General features: G+C 43.9%; 1 protein-coding gene across 1 annotated transcript in view; it reads left to right on the forward strand.

The window, feature by feature from the left end:
* Positions 1–22,897, forward strand: part of LOC118379341 (anoctamin-1) — a 188,661-nt gene that overhangs the window by 146,212 nt on the left and 19,552 nt on the right. Inside the window, exons 17-22 of the mRNA XM_052517188.1 lie at positions 6,808–7,009; positions 8,586–8,697; positions 17,777–17,834; positions 17,927–18,027; positions 20,218–20,372; positions 20,482–20,634. Of these exons, the coding sequence (XP_052373148.1) occupies positions 6,808–7,009; positions 8,586–8,697; positions 17,777–17,834; positions 17,927–18,027; positions 20,218–20,372; positions 20,482–20,634 (781 nt within the window). The remainder of the gene's footprint in view (positions 1–6,807; positions 7,010–8,585; positions 8,698–17,776; positions 17,835–17,926; positions 18,028–20,217; positions 20,373–20,481; positions 20,635–22,897) is intronic.

Here is a 22,897-nt window from a genome sequence, read left to right on the forward strand (position 1 = left end):
TGTCCTTCTATTCCTCTATCTAGCACTCTGTCCTTCTATACCTCCATCTAGCACTCTGTCCTTCTATACCTCCATCTAGCACTCTGTCCTTCTATTCCTCTATCTAGCACTCTGTCCTTCTATACCTCTATCTAGCACTCTGTCCTTCTATACCTCTATCTAGCACTCTGTCCTTCTATACCTCTGTCCTTCTATACCTCTATCTAGCACTCTGTCCTTCTATTCCTCTGTCCTTCTATTCCTCTATCTAGCACTCTGTCCTTCTATTCCTCTATCTAGCACTCTGTCCTTCTATTCCTCTATCTAGCACTCTGTCCTTCTATTCCTCTATCTAGCACTCTGTCCTTCTATTCCTCTATCTAGCACTCTGTCCTTCTATACCTCTATCTAGCACTCTGTCCTTCTATACCTCTATCTAGCAATCTGTCCTTCTATTCCTCTATCTAGCACTCTGTCCTTCTATTCCTCTATCTAGCACTCTGTCCTTCTATTCCTCTATCTAGCACTCTGTCCTTCTATTCCTCTATCTATTCCTCTATCCTTCTATTCCTCTATCTATTCCTCTATCCTTCTATTCCTCTATCTATTCCTCTGTCCTTCTATTCCTCTATCTAGCACTCTATCCTTCTATTCCTCTATCTAGCACTCTGTCCTTCTATTCCTCTATCTAGCACTCTGTCCTTCTATTCCTCTATCTAGCACTCTGTCCTTCTATACCTCTATCTAGCACTCTGTCCTTCTATACCTCCATCTAGCACACTATCCTTCTATACCTCCATCTAGCGCTGTCCGTCTATACCTCTATCTAGCACTCTGTCCTTCTATACCTCTATCTAGCACTCTGTCCTTCTATTCCTCTATCTAGCACTCTATCCTTCTATTCCTCTATCTAGCACTCTGTCCTTCTATACCTCTATCTAGCACTCTGTCCTTCTATACCTCTGTCTAGCACTCTGTCCTTCTATTCCTCTATCTAGCACTCTGTCCTTCTATACCTCTATCTAGCACTCTGTCCTTCTATTCCTCTATCTAGCACTCTGTCCTTCTATACCTCTATCTAGCACTCTGTCCTTCTATACCTCTATCTAGCACTCTGTCCTTCTATACCTCTATCTAGCACTCTGTCCTTCTATTCCTCTATCTAGCACTCTGTCCTTCTATTCCTCTATCTAGCACTCTATCCTTCTATTCCTCTATCTATTCCTCTATCCTTCTATTCCTCTATCTAGCACTCTGTCCTTCTATTCCTCTATCTAGCACTCTGTCCTTCTATTCCTCTATCTAGCACTCTATCCTTCTATTCCTCTATCTAGCACTCTGTCCTTCTATTCCTCTATCTAGCACTCTGTCCTTCTATCCTTCTATTCCTCTATCTAGCACTCTGTCCTTCTATTCCTCTATCTAGCACTCTGTCCTTCTATTCCTCTATCTAGCACTCTGTCCTTCTATTCCTCTATCTAGCACTCTGTCCTTCTATTCCTCTATCTAGCACTCTGTCCTTCTATACCTCCATCTAGCACTCTGTCCTTCTATACCTCCATCTAGCACTCTGTCCTTCTATACCTCCATCTAGCACTCTGTCCTTCTATTCCTCTATCTAGCACTCTGTCCTTCTATACCTCCATCTAGCACTCTGTCCTTCTATTCCTCCATCTAGCACTCTGTCCTTCTATTCCTCTATCTAGCACTCTGTCCTTCTATTCCTCTATCTAGCACTCTGTCCTTCTATTCCTCTATCTAGCACTCTGTCCTTCTATTCCTCTATCTAGCACTCTGTCCTTCTATTCCTCTATCTAGCACTCTGTCCTTCTATTCCTCTATCTAGCACTCTGTCCTTCTATTCCTCTATCTAGCACTCTGTCCTTCTATTCCTCTATCTAGCACTCTGTCCTTCTATTCCTCTATCTAGCACTCTGTCCTTCTATTCCTCTATCTAGCACTCTGTCCTTCTATTCCTCTATCTAGCACTCTGTCCTTCTATACCTCTATCTAGCACTCTGTCCTTCTATTCCTCTATCTAGCACTCTGTCCTTCTATTCCTCTATCTAGCACTCTGTCCTTCTATTCCTCTATCTAGCACTCTGTCCTTCTATTCCTCTATCTAGCACTCTGTCCTTCTATTCCTCTATCTAGCACTCTGTCCTTCTATACCTCTGTCTAGCACTCTGTCCTTCTATACCTCTGTCTAGCACTCTGTCCTTCTATACCTCTATCTAGCACTCTGTCCTTCTATACCTCTATCTAGCACTCTGTCCTTCTATACCTCTATCTAGCACTCTGTCCTTCTATTCCTCTATCTAGCACTCTGTCCTTCTATTCCTCTATCTAGCACTCTGTCCTTCTATTCCTCTATCTAGCACTCTGTCCTTCTATTCCTCTATCTAGCACTCTATCCTTCTATTCCTCTATCTATTCCTCTGTCCTTCTATTCCTCTATCTAGCACTCTGTCCTTCTATTCCTCTATCTAGCACTCTGTCCTTCTATTCCTCTATCTAGCACTCTGTCCTTCTATACCTCTATCTAGCACTCTGTCCTTCTATACCTCTATCTAGCACTCTGTCCTTCTATACCTCTATCTAGCACTCTATCCTTCTATTCCTCTATCTAGCACTCTGTCCTTCTATTCCTCTATCTAGCACTCTGTCCTTCTATTCCTCTATCTAGCACTCTGTCCTTCTATTCCTCTATCTAGCACTCTGTCCTTCTATTCCTCTATCTAGCACTCTGTCCTTCTATTCCTCTATCTAGCACTCTGTCCTTCTATCCTTCTATTCCTCTATCTAGCACTCTGTCCTTCTATTCCTCTATCTAGCACTCTGTCCTTCTATTCCTCTATCTAGCACTCTGTCCTTCTATTCCTCTATCTAGCACTCTGTCCTTCTATACCTCCATCTAGCACTCTGTCCTTCTATACCTCCATCTAGCACTCTGTCCTTCTATACCTCCATCTAGCACTCTGTCCTTCTATTCCTCTATCTAGCACTCTGTCCTTCTATTCCTCCATCTAGCACTCTGTCCTTCTATTCCTCTATCTAGCACTCTGTCCTTCTATTCCTCTATCTAGCACTCTGTCCTTCTATTCCTCTATCTAGCACTCTGTCCTTCTATTCCTCTATCTAGCACTCTGTCCTTCTATTCCTCTATCTAGCACTCTGTCCTTCTATTCCTCTATCTAGCACTCTGTCCTTCTATACCTCTATCTAGCACTCTGTCCTTCTATACCTCTATCTAGCATTATATAAATATATACATCTATCTAGAATTATATCCTTCTATACCTGTCTAGCACTCTGTCCTTCTATTCCTCCATCTAGCACTCTGTCCTTCTATACCTCTATCTAGCACTCTGTCCTTCTATACCTCTATCTAGCACTCTGTCCTTCTATTCCTCTATCTAGCACTCTGTCCTTCTATTCCTCTATCTAGCACTCTGTCCTTCTATTCCTCTATCTAGCACTCTGTCCTTCTATTCCTCTATCTAGCACTCTGTCCTTCTATTCTTCTATCTAGCACTCTGTCCTTCTATACCTCTATCTAGCACTCTGTCCTTCTATTCCTCTATCTAGCACTCTGTCCTTCTATTCCTCTATCTAGCACTCTGTCCTTCTATACCTCTATCTAGCACTCTGTCCTTCTATACCTCTATCTAGCACTCTGTCCTTCTATACCTCTATCTAGCACTATGTCCTTCTATACCTCTATCTAGCACTCTGTCCTTCTATACCTCTATCTAGCACTCTGTCCTTCTATACCTCTATCTAGCACTCTGTCCTTCTATTCCTCTATCTAGCACTCTGTCCTTCTATTCCTCTATCTAGCACTCTGTCCTTCTATTCCTCTATCTAGCACTCTGTCCTTCTATTCTTCTATCTAGCACTCTGTCCTTCTATACCTCTATCTAGCACTCTGTCCTTCTATACCTCTATCTAGCATTATATAAATATATACATCTATCTAGAATTATATCCTTCTATACCTGTCTAGCACTCTGTCCTTCTATTCCTCCATCTAGCACTCTGTCCTTCTATACCTCTATCTAGCACTCTGTCCTTCTATACCTCTATCTAGCACTCTGTCCTTCTATACCTCCATCTAGCACTCTGTCCTTCTATACCTCTGTCTTGCACTCTGTCCATCTATACCTCTATCTAGCACTGTCCATCTATACCTCTGTGGCACTATATCCCTCTATACCTCCATCTAGCACTATATCCTTCTATACCTCCATCTAGCATTATATCCCTCTATACCCCCATCTCGCACGCTATCCTTCTATACCCCCATCTCGCACTCTATCCTTCTATACCCCCATCTCGCACGCTATCCTTCTATACCCCCATCTCGCACGCTATCCTTCTATACCCCCATCTCGCCCGCTATCCTTCTATACCCCCATCTCGCACGCTATCCTTCTATACCCCCAACTAGCACGCTATCCTTCTATACCTCCATCTAGCACACTATCCTTCTATACCCCCAACTAGCACGCTATCCTTCTATACCTCCATCTAGCACACTATCCTTCTATACCTCTAAGTATGAATATATACCTCCATTTATAATCACTATTTTATACATTTATCAATCTATCCTTTTACACCTCATCACTCTATACATGTATATATCACTCTATACCTCTAAATATTACTCTTTCCTTTCATACCTCTATCTAGACATTTAAATGACTTCAATGTCTAGTGCTCTATCCTTCTATACCTCAATCAATACCTATATCTATCAACCTATCCTTCTATACATCTATCCTTCTCTATCCTTTTGTACTTCTATCTTTGATACGTCAATCACTCTATCCTCCTATACTTCAAATGATCCTGCAGTACATCAATCTATCACTCCATCGCTATTTACTTTATGTCCTCTAATTACCATTCTATCCTTCTATACTGCTAATTATCACTCTATATATCACCATCCTTCTATACTTCTATCACAAGTCGTTACAAACAGCACAGGTTTTAAACTCTGGCCCTATATGGTGTATAATGTCTTTATAAATTTAAAAATGTTCTTGTGCGTTTTTCTTTTTGTCTTATGATTCCTGGGTGCTTTGTTGACTACAAACTTTCTTTACCAATCCGTGAGACAGACTGTTTGTTCCCACACTCTGGACTCTGATTCTCTATTGGTTACACAGACTCTTGGCCTCCCATCCTATTCTAACCACCTCTCACCAGCTTTGTATTCATGTTACCTGATGAAATTGCTCTACAATATGATCTTGTTGCCATCTGATGAACATTCAGATGTCATAAATCAACACTGCAGAGCTCTCCCTGTCCTCTGCCGTGCCTTGATTGTATTACTGATGTTGATATCTGGAAATGTGCATGTTCACCCTGGCTCATCTACTGTTGCTAGGCCCAATTCTGACTGGTGCTCTGATATCACTGATTTCTGCTCTCGTAAAAGCCTGGGTTTTCTGCACGTTAACACTAGAAGCTTATTACCTAAAATGGATCAATTGAAAGTGTGGGTTCACAGCTCCAATCCAGATGTGTTGGTCATTACTGAGACGTGGTTCAGGAAGAGTGTTTTGAAGGTGGGGGAGTGGCAATCTTTAACCAGGGATCACCGTCAGTGCTCGGTTGTCTTCACCAAGTCTGTCCACAAACAATTTGATTTGCTGGTTTTAAGCATTAAACTTTCAAAGCCAACATTTCCTCATCTCCCACCCCTTGTAATGCGACTATCCCCGATGCTTCTCCCTCTTTTCCCCCTGCCCCGCTACATAGTTTCTCCCTGCAGGCAGTCACTGAGTCCGAGGTGCTAGAGGAGCTCCTGAAACTTGACCCCAAAACATTTTGGGTCAGATGGTTTAGACCCTTTCTTCTTTAAGGATGCTGCCCCTATCACCACCAAGCCTATCTCTGACCTTTTTAACCTGTCTCTCTTCTCTGGAGAGGTTCCCATTGCTTGGAAGGCAGCCACGGTTTGTCCTTTATCTAAAGAGGGAGATCAAGCTGGTCCTAACTGTTATAGGCCTATTTCTATGTCCCCCCGTTTATCAAACGTGTTGGAAAAACGTGTCAATAATCCACTGACCGGCTTTCTTGATGTCTATAGTATTCTCTCTGGTCTGCAATCTGGTTTCCACTCAGGTTATGGATGTGTCACCCTTAAATGTCCGCAATGATGTCATCATTGCCCTTGATTCTAATCAATGTTGTGCTGCTATTTTTATTGACTTGGCCAAAGCTTTTGATACGGTAGACCATTCCATTCTTGTGGGCTGGCTAAGGAGTATTGGTGTCTCTGAGGTGTCTTTGGCCTGGTTTGCTAACTACCTCTCTCGAAGAGTGCAGTGTATAAAGTCAGAAAATCTGCTGTCTCAGCCACTGCCTGTCACCATGGGAGAACCCCAAGGCTCCATCCTAGGCCCCACGCTCTTCTCAATTTACATCAACAACATAGCTCAGGCAGTAGGAAGCTCTCTCATCCATTTATATGCAGATGATACAGTCTTATACTCAGCTGGCCCCTCCCCGGATTCTGTGTTAAATGCTCTACAACAAAGCTTTCTTAGTGTCCAACAAGCTTTCTCTACCCTTAACCTTGTTCTGACACATCCAAAACAAAGGTCATGTGGTTTGGTAAGAAGAATGCCCCTTAAATAAAGGTGAAGGAAAATAAAAAAGGTCTACACTTGTATTCGGCGCATTTGACAAATAAAGTTTAATTTGATTAGATAGCGAACAATGCTTATACAGGCTAATTACAATAGTTAGCTACATATCACTCTATCCTGTATTTTGGTTGATAATTTACTGTATGTGTGTTTGTGTTAGATGGGGGTAACGTTTTCCGCAGTGTTTGGAGTGATCCTGTATCGTATCACCATGCTGTCTATCTGGTCCATGAACCCAGACCCTGAGGCCAAGGCCTCTGTTAGGATGACCGTCACCACCACTGCCATCATCATCAACCTGCTTGTTGTATTGATACTGGATGAGATCTACGGAGCTATCGCTGTCTGGCTGACTAAACTGGGTAACACTAACACTAACCTGACCCTCACCCTAAAACTGACCCTATCACTGTCTGGCTGACTAAACTGGGTAACACTAACACTAACCTGACCCTCACACTGACCCTATCACTGTCTGGCTCACTAAACTGGGTAACACTAACACTAACCTGACCCTGACCCTGACACTGACCCTATCACTGTCTGGCTCACTAAACTGGGTAACACTAACACTAACCTGACCCTCACCCTAAAACTGACCCTATCACTGTCTGGCTGACTAAACTGGGTAACACTAACACTAACCTGACCCTCACACTGACCCTATCACTGTCTGGCTCACTAAACTGGGTAACACTAACACTAACCTGACCCTGACCCTGACACTGACCCTATCACTGTCTGGCTCACTAAACTGGGTAACACTAACACTAACCTGACCCTGACCCTAAAACTGACCCTATCACTGTCTGGCTGACTAAACTGGGTAACACTAACACTAACACTAACCTGACCCTGACCCTATCGCTGTCTGGCTGACTAAACTGGGTAACACTAACACTAACCTGAACCTCACACTGACCCTATCACTGTCTGGCTGACTAAACTGGGTAACACTAACCTGACCCTCACCCTGACCCTGACCCTATCGCTGTCTGGCTGACTAAACTGGGTAACACTAACACTAACCTGACCCTCACCCTAACACTGACCCTATCGCTGTCTGGCTGACTAAACTGGGTAACACTAACACTAACCTGACCCTCACCCTAACACTAGCACTGACCCTATTGCTGTCTGGCTCACTAAATTGGGTAACACTAACCTGACCCTAACACTGACCCTCACCCTAACACTGACCCTGACACTGACCCTATCGCTGTCTGGCTGACTAAACTGGGTAACATTAACCTGACCCCTAACACTGACCCTCACACTGACCCTCACCCCTTTGCTGTCTGGCTGTCTGGCAAACTAAACTGGGTAACACTAACCTGACCCTAACACTGACCCTCACCCTAACACTAACACTGACCCTATCACTGTCTGGCTCACTAAACTGGGTAACACTAACCTGACCCTAACACTGACCCTATCGCTGTCTGGCTGACTGAACTGGGTAACACTGACCCTAACCCTAACACTAACACTGACCCTCACCATATCACTGCCTGGCTCACTGAGCTGGGCGGCAGGGTAGCCTAGTGGTTAGAGCGTTGGACTAGTAACCGGAAGGTTGCAAGTTCAAATCCCCGAGCTGACAAGGTACACATCTGTCGTTCTGCCCCTGAACAGGCAGTTAACCCACTGTTCCTAGGCCGTCATTGAAAATAAGAATTTGTTCTTAACTGACTTGCCTAGTTAAATAAAGGTAAAATAAATAAACAAACTGAACTGGATAACACTAACACTCACCCTAACACTCACCCTAACACTAACCGTATCGCTGTCTGGCTCACTGGACTGGGTAACACTAACCCTCACCTTAACCCTCACCTTAACACTAACCCTCACCCTGTCACTGTCTGGCTCACTGAACTGTTTAACACACACTTCTGATAACGTCTAATAATGTGATTGGCTTGTCTTGTCTGTCAGAGGTTCCTAAGACAGAAGCGGAGTTTGAGGAGCGTCTGATTCTGAAATCGTTTCTGTTGAAGTCCATGAACACCTTCGCTCCTGTCTTCTATGTGGCTTTCTTCAAGGGCAGGTGAGGGTGTGTGTGTGTGTGTTTTATTTATTTATTTTTATTGAACCTTTACATTGACAGGGAGTCATGTTGAGACCAAGGTCTCCTTTCCAAATGAGCCCTGTATAATAAAACATTATACACATCAGTTCACTAGGAAAAGCCAAACAGAGATACACAATCATAGAAAATAAACCCATGTTCCAGCATAAAGGTCCTCAAACATTCATCTGAATTGCTCTATAGGCACCAAATCATTTTTTTTTTAACTTTTGGAGATTATTCCACAAGTAAAATGCAATAAAACTGAAATCTGATTTACCTAACTCTGTAGAGACCCAATTAATTTCCAGAGTTGGCCATCCCTGACACCGGGTGTGGTAACTCCTACGTGTAAAGGTTATTCATGATGAACAGAGGGAGTTTTTGCAAAAGAGCTTTATGATTATAATTACTTTTATACAACGGGTAATCCTGGATGCTGATTGGTTAAACATTGTGTTCCAGACGGTATCTACAGGTCGTTATCAATAAAACATCACAAGGTGCAGAGCAATCAATTTTCCTTCTCGGGGAAAGGGAGACCCCCAGCTCCACTAAAATCATTGATAACTTCGTGCCATTTTCAAGGGATTGTTAAATAAATGTTAACTATCTGGTTGTAATATCATCAGCGCGACACAATGCCCCCCGATGTGAGTGTGTTGATGAAACGCATTCTGAATTACAATACTCCGCCATTTATTTATCACAACGTGAATTTCACAAAATGTTTAATTCTGTGTTTGGTTTATCCGGGACAATGTGGTCTGTCAGGACTTCCAATGTAGCTGCTATTTGCTTGCAGAGGCCTACAGGTGCAAAGTGGCTACTTTTAGCAAACAAGTAGCGAACGTACACAAGCTACTGGCGAATCCGCCTACTTCTTCTTTGTCTTCTACCCCAGTAGTCAGATGCCGCTCTGGCCTAGTGGAAGTGTCTCCGCTGTGTCGGCTCTCTACAGCCGACTGGCCGTTACTCTGCAGGGATCCCTCCCAGAAGGGGTCTTCCCCTTTCCTGGATAATGGAGTTAGTAGGATGTTCCTGTTCTGAATCCTACCAACCAGCCATGGAGACATGTCACTCGCCGTGGAAGTTGAGAACAGAGACCTCTGGGGGCCTCCTTGGCGAAGGTGAGCCCGGACCGGACACAGACTAGAAACAGCTTCGATGCCCTGATTCAAGAGGTTACGGCGCCGCCTTCCCTGGGGGCTTGTGATTTGAGATCGGATACAGAGGTACTCTATTTTGTCTCCGTCTCTGGTGGCTTCTACCTTGGGTTCAGATCCTCAGAGCGCCGCCCTCGTCGGACCGTGAGGCTGTCTAAGACTGCAGCTCAACCTTTTTGTTTCAGTCTGTTGTTTCAGAAGTTTTATTTTGCTTTATTTTTTATTTGTTTTCATAAGTGTTTGTGTCAAAACCTGCTACCAACTAGCCAGCTAGGTTGCAATGGATCCCGCTTCGACCTAGAATAGCTAACAAACTTTTCCAGCACTGTAGAAGCTGTGTTTATTGTGCTCTTGTCTGGGACAATATTGACAATCTGGAGTTCCAACGTGGCAGTTGTTTGCTTATGGAGGATTACAGGAATGAGGTTCCTTAGCAAGCTAATTTCAATTCTGCACAGACTTTTGGGGAAAACGCAAATAAGCTTCCCAGTAAATCAATAAAATATATCAAGCATCCCAGGAAAGTGCTAAAAATAGCCCATATTAGCATATGTAGTCTAATAAACAAGGTTCGTGAAATCAATCTTACTAGAACCAGACAACATTCATTGAAAAATCTAAGATGCCGTTGCAGTAGGACGTGTGTATCTGTCTTTGTCTTATCCCGTGTCTTACCTCGTGTATATAGCCAGTCTTTTTCATATATATCTTAATATCGCTTTCTATCTACGAACTAAATATACTTTCCTGCAACCCGCTTCACCCAATGTGGTACGGATCTGCTTTTTGTATTCCTTATAACTTCCATCAGGAAACAACAAGCCTTTGTTAGCCACGGCTAGCGGTCTTCGCCTTTTTCCCCGTCATCAGCCAGCCTAAGATCGGACATCACCTGCCAGTCTGCACAGCTCGATATCAACCTAGAAACTATCGGACTGCTTCTCTCTACCATATCACCAGATTCCTGCCGCTCTGGATCATTACACCGGATCATCGCAGCTAGCAACCTGAAAACGAGTGGCTACTGTTAGCTAACGCCCCTGTTCCAAAGCAAGCACCAGCTAGCATTGAGCTAGCCTCAAGCTAAAATACTTCCTTTGCCAATTGGCCTGGACCCATTATTGTCGACACGGAGCCCGGCCGATCCATCACGACTGGACTGCCGACGTGATGGCCCGATGTGGTCTCAATAGGCTATTCTGTTATGATGTTGCCGAAGAACCATCTACTAGCCACGGCCCGCTCGCTTTTCTGAATGCTGTGTCCCCTGCTCGCCTAGCATTGTAGTGACTACCGAACGGCACCCTGACTCACCTATTGCTGCTTTTCTGACCCTATGATCACTCGGCTACACAGCTTATAGAATCGCGACAGAGGAAATGGCAGCAGTTTTAAGGACACCCAACAAATTGTGCTATTATGTGTTTTTTTTCCGGTTGTTTCTACAACCGTATCTTACGGCAGAAAATAACTTCTGGATATCAGGACAGCGATCACTCACCTCGGATTAGACAAAGATTTTTTCTACAACAAGGACGATGCACAAGACATTCTCCAAACACCCAACAGGGCCGACATCCCAGTTATTCGCAAGAGGAAGTGACGCAGGTACAGAGGACGAAGAGCCGGATGCCTAGTCAGGATCCAGAGAAGGCGACTGGGAAAGCTGCCGTTAGCGTCAATACTACTCGCCAACGTGCAATCAATGGACAATAAATTAGACGAGGTACGATCACGAAGATCCTACCAACGGGACATCAAAAACTGTAATATACTATGTTTCACAGAACATCGCACTCCGGTAGGACGAGGGGGGGAGCGGTCTGTGCGTATTTGTAAACAACAACTTAGTGCTCAAAATCTAAGGAAGTCTCTAGATTTTGCTCGCCTGAAGAAGAGTATATTGTGATAAATTGCAGGCCACACTACTTGCCTAGAGAGTTTTCAGCTATACTTTTCGTGGATGTTTATTTACCACCACAGACAGATTCTGGCACTAAGACCGCACTCAGTCAGATGTATATGGAAATAAGCAAACAAGAAACCACTCACCCAGAGGCGGCCCTCCTAGTGGCAGGAGACTTTAATGCAGGGAAACTTAAATCAGTTCTACCAAATTTCTATCAACATGTTAAATGTGCAACCAGAGGGAAAACAATTCTTGATCACCTTTACTCCACACACAGAGACACGGACAAAGCTCTCCCTCGCCCCCCATTTGGTAAATCTGACCAAAACTCTATCCTCCTGATTCCTGCTTACAAGCAAAAATGAAAGCAGGAAGCACCAGTGACTCGGTCTATTAAAAAAGTGGTCAGATGAAGCAGATGCTGAACTACAGGACTGTTTTGCTATCACAGACTGGAACATGTTCCGGGATTCTTCCAATGGCCTTGGGGAGTACACCACATCCATCACTGGCTTTATCAATACATGCTTTGAGGACGTTGTTCCCACAGTGACTGTATGTACATACCCCAACCAGAAGCCATGGATTACAGGCAACTTTCACACTGAGCTAAAGGGTAGAGCTGCAGCTTTCGAGGTGTGGGACTCTTACCCGGAAGCTTGCAAGAAATCCTGCTATTCCCTGCGACAATCCATCAAACAGGAAAAGCGTCAATACAGGGCTAAGATTGAATCATACTACACCGGCTCCGACGCTCATCTTATGTGGCAGGGCTTGCAAACAATTACAGACTACAAAGGGAAGCACAGCCGTGAGCTGCCCAGTGACACAACCCTACCAGATGAGCAAAATCACTTCTATGCTCGCTTCAAGGCAAGCAACACTGAGGCATGCATGAGAGCATCAGCTGTTCCGGATGACTGTGAGATCACGCTCTCTGTAGCCGATTTGAGTAAGACCTTTAAACAGGTCAACATACACAAGGCTGCGGGGCCAGACGGATTATCAGGACGTGTGCTCCGGGCATGTGCTGACCAACTGGCAGGTGTCTTCACTGACATTTTCAGCATGTCCCTGATTGAGTCTGTAATACCAACATGTTTCAAGCAGACCACCATAGTCCCTGTGCCCAAGAACACAAAGGCAACCTGCCTAAATGACTACAGAACCGTAGCACTCACGTCCGTAGCCATGGAGTGCTTTGAAAGGATGGTCATGGCTCACATTAACACCATTATCCCAGAAACAGGAAGACAGTCGTGAAGAGAGACACCTCTGCTGTCTTCAACCAGGATCTCAGCAATCACTGCTTCATTGCCTGCGTCCGTAATGGGACCGCAGTCAATCATTCACCTCTCATCACTGTCAATTGCTCCCTAAAACACTTCAGCAAGCAGGCCTTTCTAATCGACCTGGTCCGGGTATCCTGGAAGGATATTGACCTCATTCTGTCAGTAGAGGATGCCTGATTATTCTTTAAAAGTGCTTTCCTCACCATCTTAAATAAGCATGCCCCATTCCAAAAATGAACTAAGAATAGATATAGCCCTTGGTTCACTCCAGACTTGACTGCCCTTGACCAGCACAAAAACATCCTGTGGCGCATTGCACTAATAGTCCCCTCGATATGCAACTTTTCAGGGAGGTCAGGAACCAATATACACAGTCTGTTAGGGAAGGCTGTAATAAAAGGCTAGCTTTTATTAGCTTTTATTACAAACAGAAATTTGCATCCTGCAGCACAAATTCCAGAAAGTTTTGGGACACTGTAAAGTCCATGGAAAATAAGAGCACCTCCTCCCAGCTGCCCACTGCACTGAGGCTAGGAAACTCAGATAAATCCACTATGATCGAGAATTTCAATAAGCATTTTCATTACGGCTGGCCACGCTTTCCACCTGGCAACCCCAACCCCAGGCCAACGGCTCTACACCGACCGCAGCAACTGGCCCAAGCCTCCCCCCATGTCCTTCACCCAAATCCAGACAGCTGATGTTCTGAAAGAGCTGCAAAATCTGGATCCCTACAAATCAGCTGGTGCTAGACATTCTGGAAGCTCTCTTCCTAAAATTATCTGCCCAAATTGTTGCAACCCCTATTACTAATCTGTTAAACCTCTCGTTCGTATCGTCTGATATTCTTAAAGATTTGAAAGCGGCCGAGGTCATCCCCCCTTCAAAGTGGGAGACAATCTAGACCCAAACTGATACAGAAATATCATCCATCCTGTCCTGCCTTTCTAAAGTCTTTGAAAGCCAAGTGAAGATCACCGACCATCTCGAATCCCACCTTACCTTCTCCGCTATGCAATCCCGTTTCCGAGCTGGTCACGAGTACACCTCAGCCGTGCTCAAGGTCCTAAACGATATCATAACCACCATCGATAAAAACAGTACTGTGCAGCCATCTTCATCGACCTGATCAAGGCTTTTGACTCTGTCAATCAGCGTATTCTTATAGGCAGGCTCAATAGCCTTGGTTTCTCTAATGACTGCCTCGTCTGGTTCACTCTCATTGGCTTGTCCTTGCTACATATTCGTCACCAAACCCACTGGCTCCAGGTCATCTATAAGGCTTTGCTAGGTAAAGCTCCGCCATATCTCAGCTCACTGGTCACCATAGCAACACCCACCGATAGCACGCGTTCCAGCAGGTATATTTCACTGGTCATACCGAAAGCCAACTCCTCAATTGGCCGCCTTTCCTTCCAGTTCTCTGCTGCCAATGACTGGACCAAATTTCAAAAGATCACTGAAGTTGGAGACTTATATCTCCCTCACTAACTTCAAGCATCGGCTGTGAGAGCAGCTTACCGATCACTGCAGCTGTACACAGCCCATCTGTAAATAGCACATCCAACCAACTGCCTACCTCATCCCCATATATATATATTTTTTTTCTGCTCTTTTGTGCACCAGTATTTCTACTTGCACATCCTCATCTGCACATCTATCACTCCAGTGTTAATTGCTAAATTATAATTTCTTCGCCACTATGGCCTATTTATTGCCTTACCTCCTTACTTCATTTGTACACTCTGTAAGGTCCTGGGTGTCGTGAGGGTTAAATCAGGCGCAGGAAAGCAGAGTTCAATAAAGTGTTTTTTTTAATGCACACACGGTGAACTATGGTCACCCCACTTACGGGTGCTCAAACCAAATGCCCCACACACGGTGAACTACGGTCATCCCACTTACGGGTGCTTAAACCAAATGCCCCACACACGGTGAACTACGGTCACCCCACTTACGGGTGCTTAAACCAAATGACCCTGACACAGGGAAACAAAAACAATCTAGCACTAAATACACAAACATGTACACCTAATGCCAACACCAGGGTTACAACAATCAATCCCGCACAAAGAACCAGGCGGGCCGGCTGACTAATAAAGCCTCACTAATTACAACCAACTCAAAACAGTTGTACTCAATAAACAAATAAGGAGGGGGAGAAAATAATCAGTAGCAGCTAGTAGGCCGGCGACAACGACCGCCGAGCGCCACCTTCGGTTGGAGTCGTGACACACACTGTATACAGATTGTTGTGTTATTGACTGTACGTTTGTTTATCCCAACAACTCTGTTGTTTTTGTCGCACTGCCTTGCTTTATCTTGGCCAGGTCGCAGTTGTAAATGAGAACTTGTTCTTAACTGGCCTACTTGGTTAAATAAAGGTGAAATAAAAATAGAATAATAAATTGGCTGGCCGGGATGTCCTTGTTATTTTGCGCTCTATCAATTACTGTGGCGGGCCGGGCGCATGCATGCTGACATGGTCGCCAGTTGTACAGTGTTTCCTCCAAGCGGGCAGTGTGTCAAGAAGCAGTGCGGCTTGGCAGGGCTGTGTTTCGGAGGATGCATGGCTCTCAACCTTCGCCTCTCACGAGTCCGGACGGGAGTTGCAGCGATGGGACAAGACTGTAACTACCAATTGGATATAATAAAAAGTTTTTAAAAAACAGTTAAAAAAAACAACAAAAAAAAACTAAACAATGACAAGCCACCAGGGTCTGACAAATTGGATGGAAAATGACTGAGGATAATAGCAGACTATATTGCCACTCCTATTTGCCATATTTTCGATTTAAGCCTACTGGAAAGTGTGTGCCCTTTCATTCCGCTACCTAAGACTAGTAACGCCCCCTTTACTGGCTCAAATAGTCAACCAATCAGCCTGTTACTAACCCTTTTTTGTTCACTTTTGGAAAAAAATTGTATTTGACCAGATACAATGCTATTTTACATTAAAATAATTTAAAACAGATTTTCAGCACGTTTATAGGGAAGGACATTCAACACGCACAACACTTATACGAATTACTGATAATTGGCTGAGAGAAGTTGATGATGAAAAGATTATGGGGGCTGTTTTGTTAGACTTCGGTGCTGGTCATAGTCTGCTGCTGGAAAAACATTATGGCTCTCGACCCCCTGCTATAATGTGGATAAAGAGTTACCTGTCTAACAGAAACACAGAGGCTGTTATGGCTTTACACCCCCTGCTATAATGTGGATAAAGAGTTACCTGTCTAACAGAAACACAGAGGCTGTTCTTTAATGGAAGCCTCTCCAACATAATCCAGGTAGAATCAGGAATTCCTGAGGGAACACATACATTGGGGAGAACAAGTATTTGATACACTGCTGATTTTGCAGGTTTGGGTTATGTTGGAGATGCTTCCATTGAAGAACACCCTCTGTGTTTCTGTTAGACAGGTAACTCTTTATCCACATTATAGCAGGGGGTGTAAAGCCATAACACCCTCTGTGTTTCTGTTAGACAGGTAACTCTTTATCCACATTATAGCAGGGGGTGTAAAGCCATAACACCCTCTGTGTTTCTGTTAGACAGGTAACTCTTTATCCACATTATAGCAGGGAGTGTAAAGCCATAACACCCTCTATGTTTCTGTTAGACAGGTAACTCTTTATCCACATTATAGCAGGGGGTGTAAAGCCATAACAGCCTCTGTGTTTCTGTTAGACAGGTAACTCTTTATCCACATTATAGCAGGGGGTGTAAAGCCATAACACCCTCTGTGTTTCTGTTAGACAGGTAACTCTTTATCCACATTATAGCAGGGGGTCGAGAGCCATAACACCCTCTGTGTTTCTGTTAGACAGGTAACTCTTTATCCACATTATAGCAGGGGGTGTAAAGCCATAACACCCTCTGTGTTTCTGTTAGACAGGTAACTCTTTATACACATTATAGCAGGGGGTATTAAGCCATAACACCCTCTGTGTTTCTTCTTAGACAGGTAACTCTTTATTCACATTATAGCAGGGGGTGTAAAGCCAAAAATCTTTTGGTACCATTCTCTAGATCTGTGCCTTGACAATTCCTTCGACTTCATTGCTTGGTTTTTGCTCTGACATACACTGGCAACATGCACTGTGGGACCTTATATAGACAGGTGTGTCTTTCCAAATCATGTCATTTTTTATTTTTTTTATACATTTGCAAACATTTATTAAAACCTGTTTTTGCTTTGTCATTGTGGAGTATTGTGATGTCATTAGGGGGTATTGTGATGTCATTGAGGAGTATTGTGATGTCATTGTGGAGTATTGTGATATCATTGTGGAGTATTGTGATGTCATTAGGGGGTATTGTGATGTCATTGAGGAGTATTGTGATGTCATTGTGGAGTATTGTGATGTCATTAGGGGGTATTGTGATGTCATCATGGAGTATTGTGTTGAGGATCAACATTGCGGATGTGTTGTAACCTACCCTCACCACCTGGGGGCGGCCCTTCAGGAAATCCAGGATCCAGTTGCAGAGGGAGGTGTTTAGTTCCAGGGTTCTTAGCTTATTGATGAGTTTGGTGTATTGTGTTTAGATTGAGCGTAAAAGTTAAGTAAATACGTCTGAATAAGGTTGTAACTTAAAACAAAATGTGGAAAAAGTCAAGGGGTCTGAATGCTTTCCCAATGCACTGTATGTGCCTCTCTCCCTCCTCCCTCTCGCTCTGTAGGTTTGCTGGACCTCCAGGGGACTATGTCTACTTGTTTGGCCACTTCCGCATGGAGGAGGTGGGTTCACTACAACACACACACACACACATGTGCACACAAACACACACACACACTAATGCTGTTTGCGTGTGTGCGTATTTTCTCCACAGTGTGCCCCACCAGGCTGTCTGATAGAGCTGTGTATCCAGCTTAGTATGATCATGTTGGGAAAACAACTCATCCAGAACAACGTGTTCGAGATTGTTATACCGTATGTATACACACACACACACACACACACACACACACACACACACACACACACACACACACACACATAAACACACACACACACACATAAACACATAAACACACACATAAACACATAAACACACACACAAACACACACACATAAACACACACACACACATAAACACACACATACATAAACACATAAACACACACATAAACACACACATAAACACACACATAAACACACACATAAACACACACAGGTACTATTGCTTATATGTCAGTTACAGTTTGGAGTAGTCTGAGAGGTAGCTTTAACGTGACCTAGCTCATATCTGTATATAGATTCCATAACGCTAATAGTTAGCTTTCTCATATCTATAAATGGGTTACATAGCTATTTTAACATTAGTAGTTATGTATTTACAGATATGAACTAGCTATCTTAAAATGGCTGAACGGCGACATTAAGAACGTACAGCTGGCGGGTATACAACAGCAGCCTCTGGTAAGACACAGGGCCTGTGCATATTTGTAAACAACAGCTGGTGCACGATATCTAAGGAAGTCTCAGGGTTTTGCTCGCCTGAGTTAGAGGATCTCATGATAAGTTATAGACCACAATATTTACCGAGAGAGATTTCATCTGTATTTTTTGTAGCTGTCTACATACCACCACAGGCCGATGCTGGCACTAAGAACGCACTCAATGAGCTGTATAGGGCTTAAGCAAACAGGACAACGCTCATCCAGAGGCGGCGCTCCTAGTGGCCGGGGACTTTAATGCAGGGAAACTTAAATTAGTTTTACTTCATTTCTATCAGCATGTTAAATGTGCAACCAGAGGGAAAGGAACTCTGGACCACCTTTACTCCACACACAGAGTACAAAGCTCTCCCTCGCCCTCCATTTGGCAAATCTGACCATGATTCTATCCTCCTGATTCTTGCTTACAAGCAAAAATTAAAGCAGGAAGAACCAGTGACTCTGTCTATAAAAAAGTGGTCAGATGAAGCAGATGCTGAGCTACAGGACTAGAATATGTTCTGGGATTCCTCCCGATGGCATTGAGTAGTATACAGCATCAGTACTGGCTTTATCAATAAGTGCATTGATGACATCGTCCCCACAGTGACCATACGTACATACCCCAACCAGAAGCAATGGATTACAGGCAACATTTGCACTGAGCTAAAGGGTAGAGCTGCCACTTTCAAGGAGAGGGACTCTAACCCAGAAGCTACAGGACTTAGATCGAATCACATATATATATCCTACATAACCCTATATATATATATATATATATATATACCCTACATAACCCTATATATATACATATATATACCCTACACTTCCATATATATATATATATATATATATATACCCTGTATACCATATATATATATACCCTGTATACCATATATATATACCCTATATACCATATATATATATATACCCTACATAACCCAACACAGAGAATCTGTGGAAAGAACTGAAAACTGCTGTTCACAAATGCTCTCCATCCAACCTCACTGAGCTCGAGCTGTTTTGCAAGGAGGAATGGGAAAAAATGTCAGTCTCTCAATGTGCAAAACTGATAGAGACCCCAAGCGACTTACAGCTGTAATCGCAGCAAAAGGTGGCGCTACAAAGTATTAACTTAAGGGGGCTGAATAATTTTGCACGCCCAATTTTTCAGTTTTTGATTTGTTAAAAAAGTTTGAAATATCAATAAATGTCGTCCCACTTGTTGTTGATTCTTCACAAAAAAAATACAGTTTTATAGCTTTATGTTTTAAGCCTGAAATGTGGCAAAAGGTCGCAAAGTTCAAGGGGGCCGAATACTTTCGCAAGGCACTGTATATACGTATATATAGTGCCTTGCGAAAGTATTCGGCCCCCTTGAACTTTGCGACCAAGTTTGTAGCGTCATACCCAAGAAGGCCATAATCGCTGCCAGAGGTACTGAGTAAAGGGTCTGAATACTTATGTAAATGTGATATTTCATTATTTCTTTTTACATTTGCAAACATTTCTTAAACCTGTTTTTTCTTTGTCATTATGGGGTATTGTGTGTAAATGAAAGCAATTCAATTAATTTTAGAATAAGGCTGTAACGCAACGAAAAGTCATGGTCTGAAAACTGTCTGAATGCACTGTATAACTAATTTAATTCTCTCTCTGTCTCTATCACTTTCTCTCTCTGCAGTAAACTAAAAAAAATGTACAGAACATACAAGGAGAAGGATAAAGGAGGAGAGGAAGATGAGGAGGAGGAGGAGACGAAGAGGCCTAAGCAACAGTGGGACAAAGACTTCTCTCTGGATCCCTATGAGGGGCTTAGCCCGGAATACATGGAGATGAGTGAGTCAAGCACGCGCACACACACACACACCCACCCACACACACACACGCACCCAAAGTGTACATGGAAAGTGAACAATTAACACACCGTGTGTATGTGTGTGTGCAGTAATCCAGTATGGGTTTGTCACCATCTTCGTGGCATCGTTCCCTCTGGCTCCTCTCTTTGCTCTGCTCAACAACGTGATTGAGATCCGCCTCGACGCTGCCAAGTTCACCACAGAGATCCGTCGCCCAGATGCTGTGCGCTGCAAAGACATAGGTACTGACCACAACACAACCGCAATAAACACATCCACAACACAGCCACCTCACAGTCAACTGCAAGACCATCATGACGTAACCACACATGAACCACAAGCAAACAACTTCAAACTGTAACACAATCTCACATTCCTCCTCTCCTTTTCTGTCACATTCCTCCTCTCCTTCTCTGTCACATTCCTCTTCTCCTTTTCTGTCACATTCCTCTTCTCCTTCTCTGTCACATTCCTCTTCTCCTTCTCTGTCACATTCCTCCTCTCCTTCTCTGTCACATTCCTCTTCTCCTTCTCTGTCACATTCCTCTTCTCCTTTTCTGTCACATTCCTCTTCTCCTTTTCTGTCACATTCCTCCTCTCCTTCTCTGTCACATTCCTCTTCTCCTTTTCTGTCACATTCCTCTTCTCCTTCTCTGTCACATTCCTCTTCTCCTTCTCTGTCACATTCCTCTTCTCCTTTTCTGTCACATTCCTCCTCTCCTTCTCTGTCACATTCCTCCTCTCCTTCTCTGTCACATTCCTCTTCTCCTTTTCTGTCACATTCCTCCTCTCCTTCTCTGTCACATGCCTCTTCTCCTTTTCTGTCACATTCCTCCTCTCCTTCTCTGTCACATTCCTCCTCTCCTTCTCTGTCACATTCCTCTTCGCCTTCTCTGTCACATTCCTCTTCTCCTTCTCTGTCACATTCCTCTTCTCCTTTTCTGTCACATTCCTCTTCTCCTTCTCTGTCACATTCCTCCTCTCCTTCTCTGTCACATTCCTCTTCTCCTTCTCTGTCACATTCCTCCTCTCCTTCTCTGTCACATTCCTCCTCTCCTTTTCTGTCACATTCCTCCTCTCCTTTTCTGTCACATTCCTCCTCTCCTTTTCTGTCACATTCCTCTTCTCCTTTTCTGTCACATTCCTCTTCTCCTTCTCTGTCACATTCCTCCTCTCCTTCTCTGTCACATTCCTCCTCTCCTTCTCTGTCACATTCCTCCTCTCCTTCTCTGTCACATTCCTCTTCTCCTTTTCTGTCACATTCCTCTTCTCCTTTTCTGTCACATTCCTCTTCTCCTTTTCTGTCACATTCCTCTTCTCCTTTTCTGTCACATTCCTCTTCTCCTTTTCTGTCACATTCCTCCTCTCCTTCTCTGTCACATTCCTCCTCTCCTTCTCTGTCACATTCCTCCTCTCCTTCTGTCACATTCCTCCTCTCCTTTTCTGTCACATTCCTCTTCTCCTTCTCTGTCACATTCCTCCTCTCCTTCTCTGTCACATTCCTCCTCTCCTTCTCTGTCACATTCCTCCTCTCCTTCTCTGTCACATTCCTCTTCTCCTTCTCTGTCACATTCCTCTTCTCCTTCTCTGTCACATTCCTCTTCTCCTTCTCTGTCACATTCCTCTTCTCCTTTTCTGTCACATTCCTCCTCTCCTTCTCTCTCCTTCACATTCCTCTTCTCCTTCTCTGTCACATTCCTCTTCTCCTTCTCTCTCCTTCACATTCCTCTTCTCCTTCTCTGTCACATTCCTCTTCTCCTTTTCTGTCACATTCCTCTTCTCCTTCTCTGTCACATTCCTCTTCTCCTTTTCTGTCACATTCCTCCTCTCCTTCTCTGTCACATTCCTCTTCTCCTTTTCTGTCACATTCCTCTTCTCCTTCTCTGTCACATTCCTCCTCTCCTTCTCTGTCACATTCCTCCTCTCCTTCTCTGTCACATTCCTCTTCTCCTTCTCTGTCACATTCCTCTTCTCCTTTTCTGTCACATTCCTCCTCCTTCTCTGTCACATTCCTCCTCTCCTTCTCTGTCACATTCCTCTTCTCCTTCTCTGTCACATTCCTCTTCTCCTTCTCTCTCCTTCACATTCCTTCTCTGTCTCTCTTTCCTTTTCTGTCACATTCCTCTTCTCCTTCTCTGTCACATTCCTCTTCCTTTTCTGTCACATTCCTCCTCTCCTTCTCTGTCACATTCCTCTCCTCTGTCACATTCCTCTTCTCCTTTTCTGTCACATTCCTCTTCTCCTTTTCTGTCACATTCCTCTTCTCCTTTTCTGTCACATTCCTCTTCTCCTTTTCTGTCACATTCCTCCTCTCCTTTTCTGTCACATTCCTCCTCTCCTTCTCTGTCACATTCCTCTTCTCCTTTTCTGTCACATTCCTCTTCTCCTTCTCTGTCACATTCCTCCTCTCCTTCTCTCTCCTTCACATTCCTCTTCTAATTCTATTTCTCTGTCACATTACCCCTCTCCTTCTGTCTCTGTCACATTACCCCTCTCCTTCTCTCT

The sequence above is a fragment of the Oncorhynchus keta genome, unplaced genomic scaffold (assembly GCF_023373465.1).
Source record: "Oncorhynchus keta strain PuntledgeMale-10-30-2019 unplaced genomic scaffold, Oket_V2 Un_scaffold_6048_pilon_pilon, whole genome shotgun sequence".
NCBI lineage: Eukaryota > Metazoa > Chordata > Actinopteri > Salmoniformes > Salmonidae > Oncorhynchus > Oncorhynchus keta.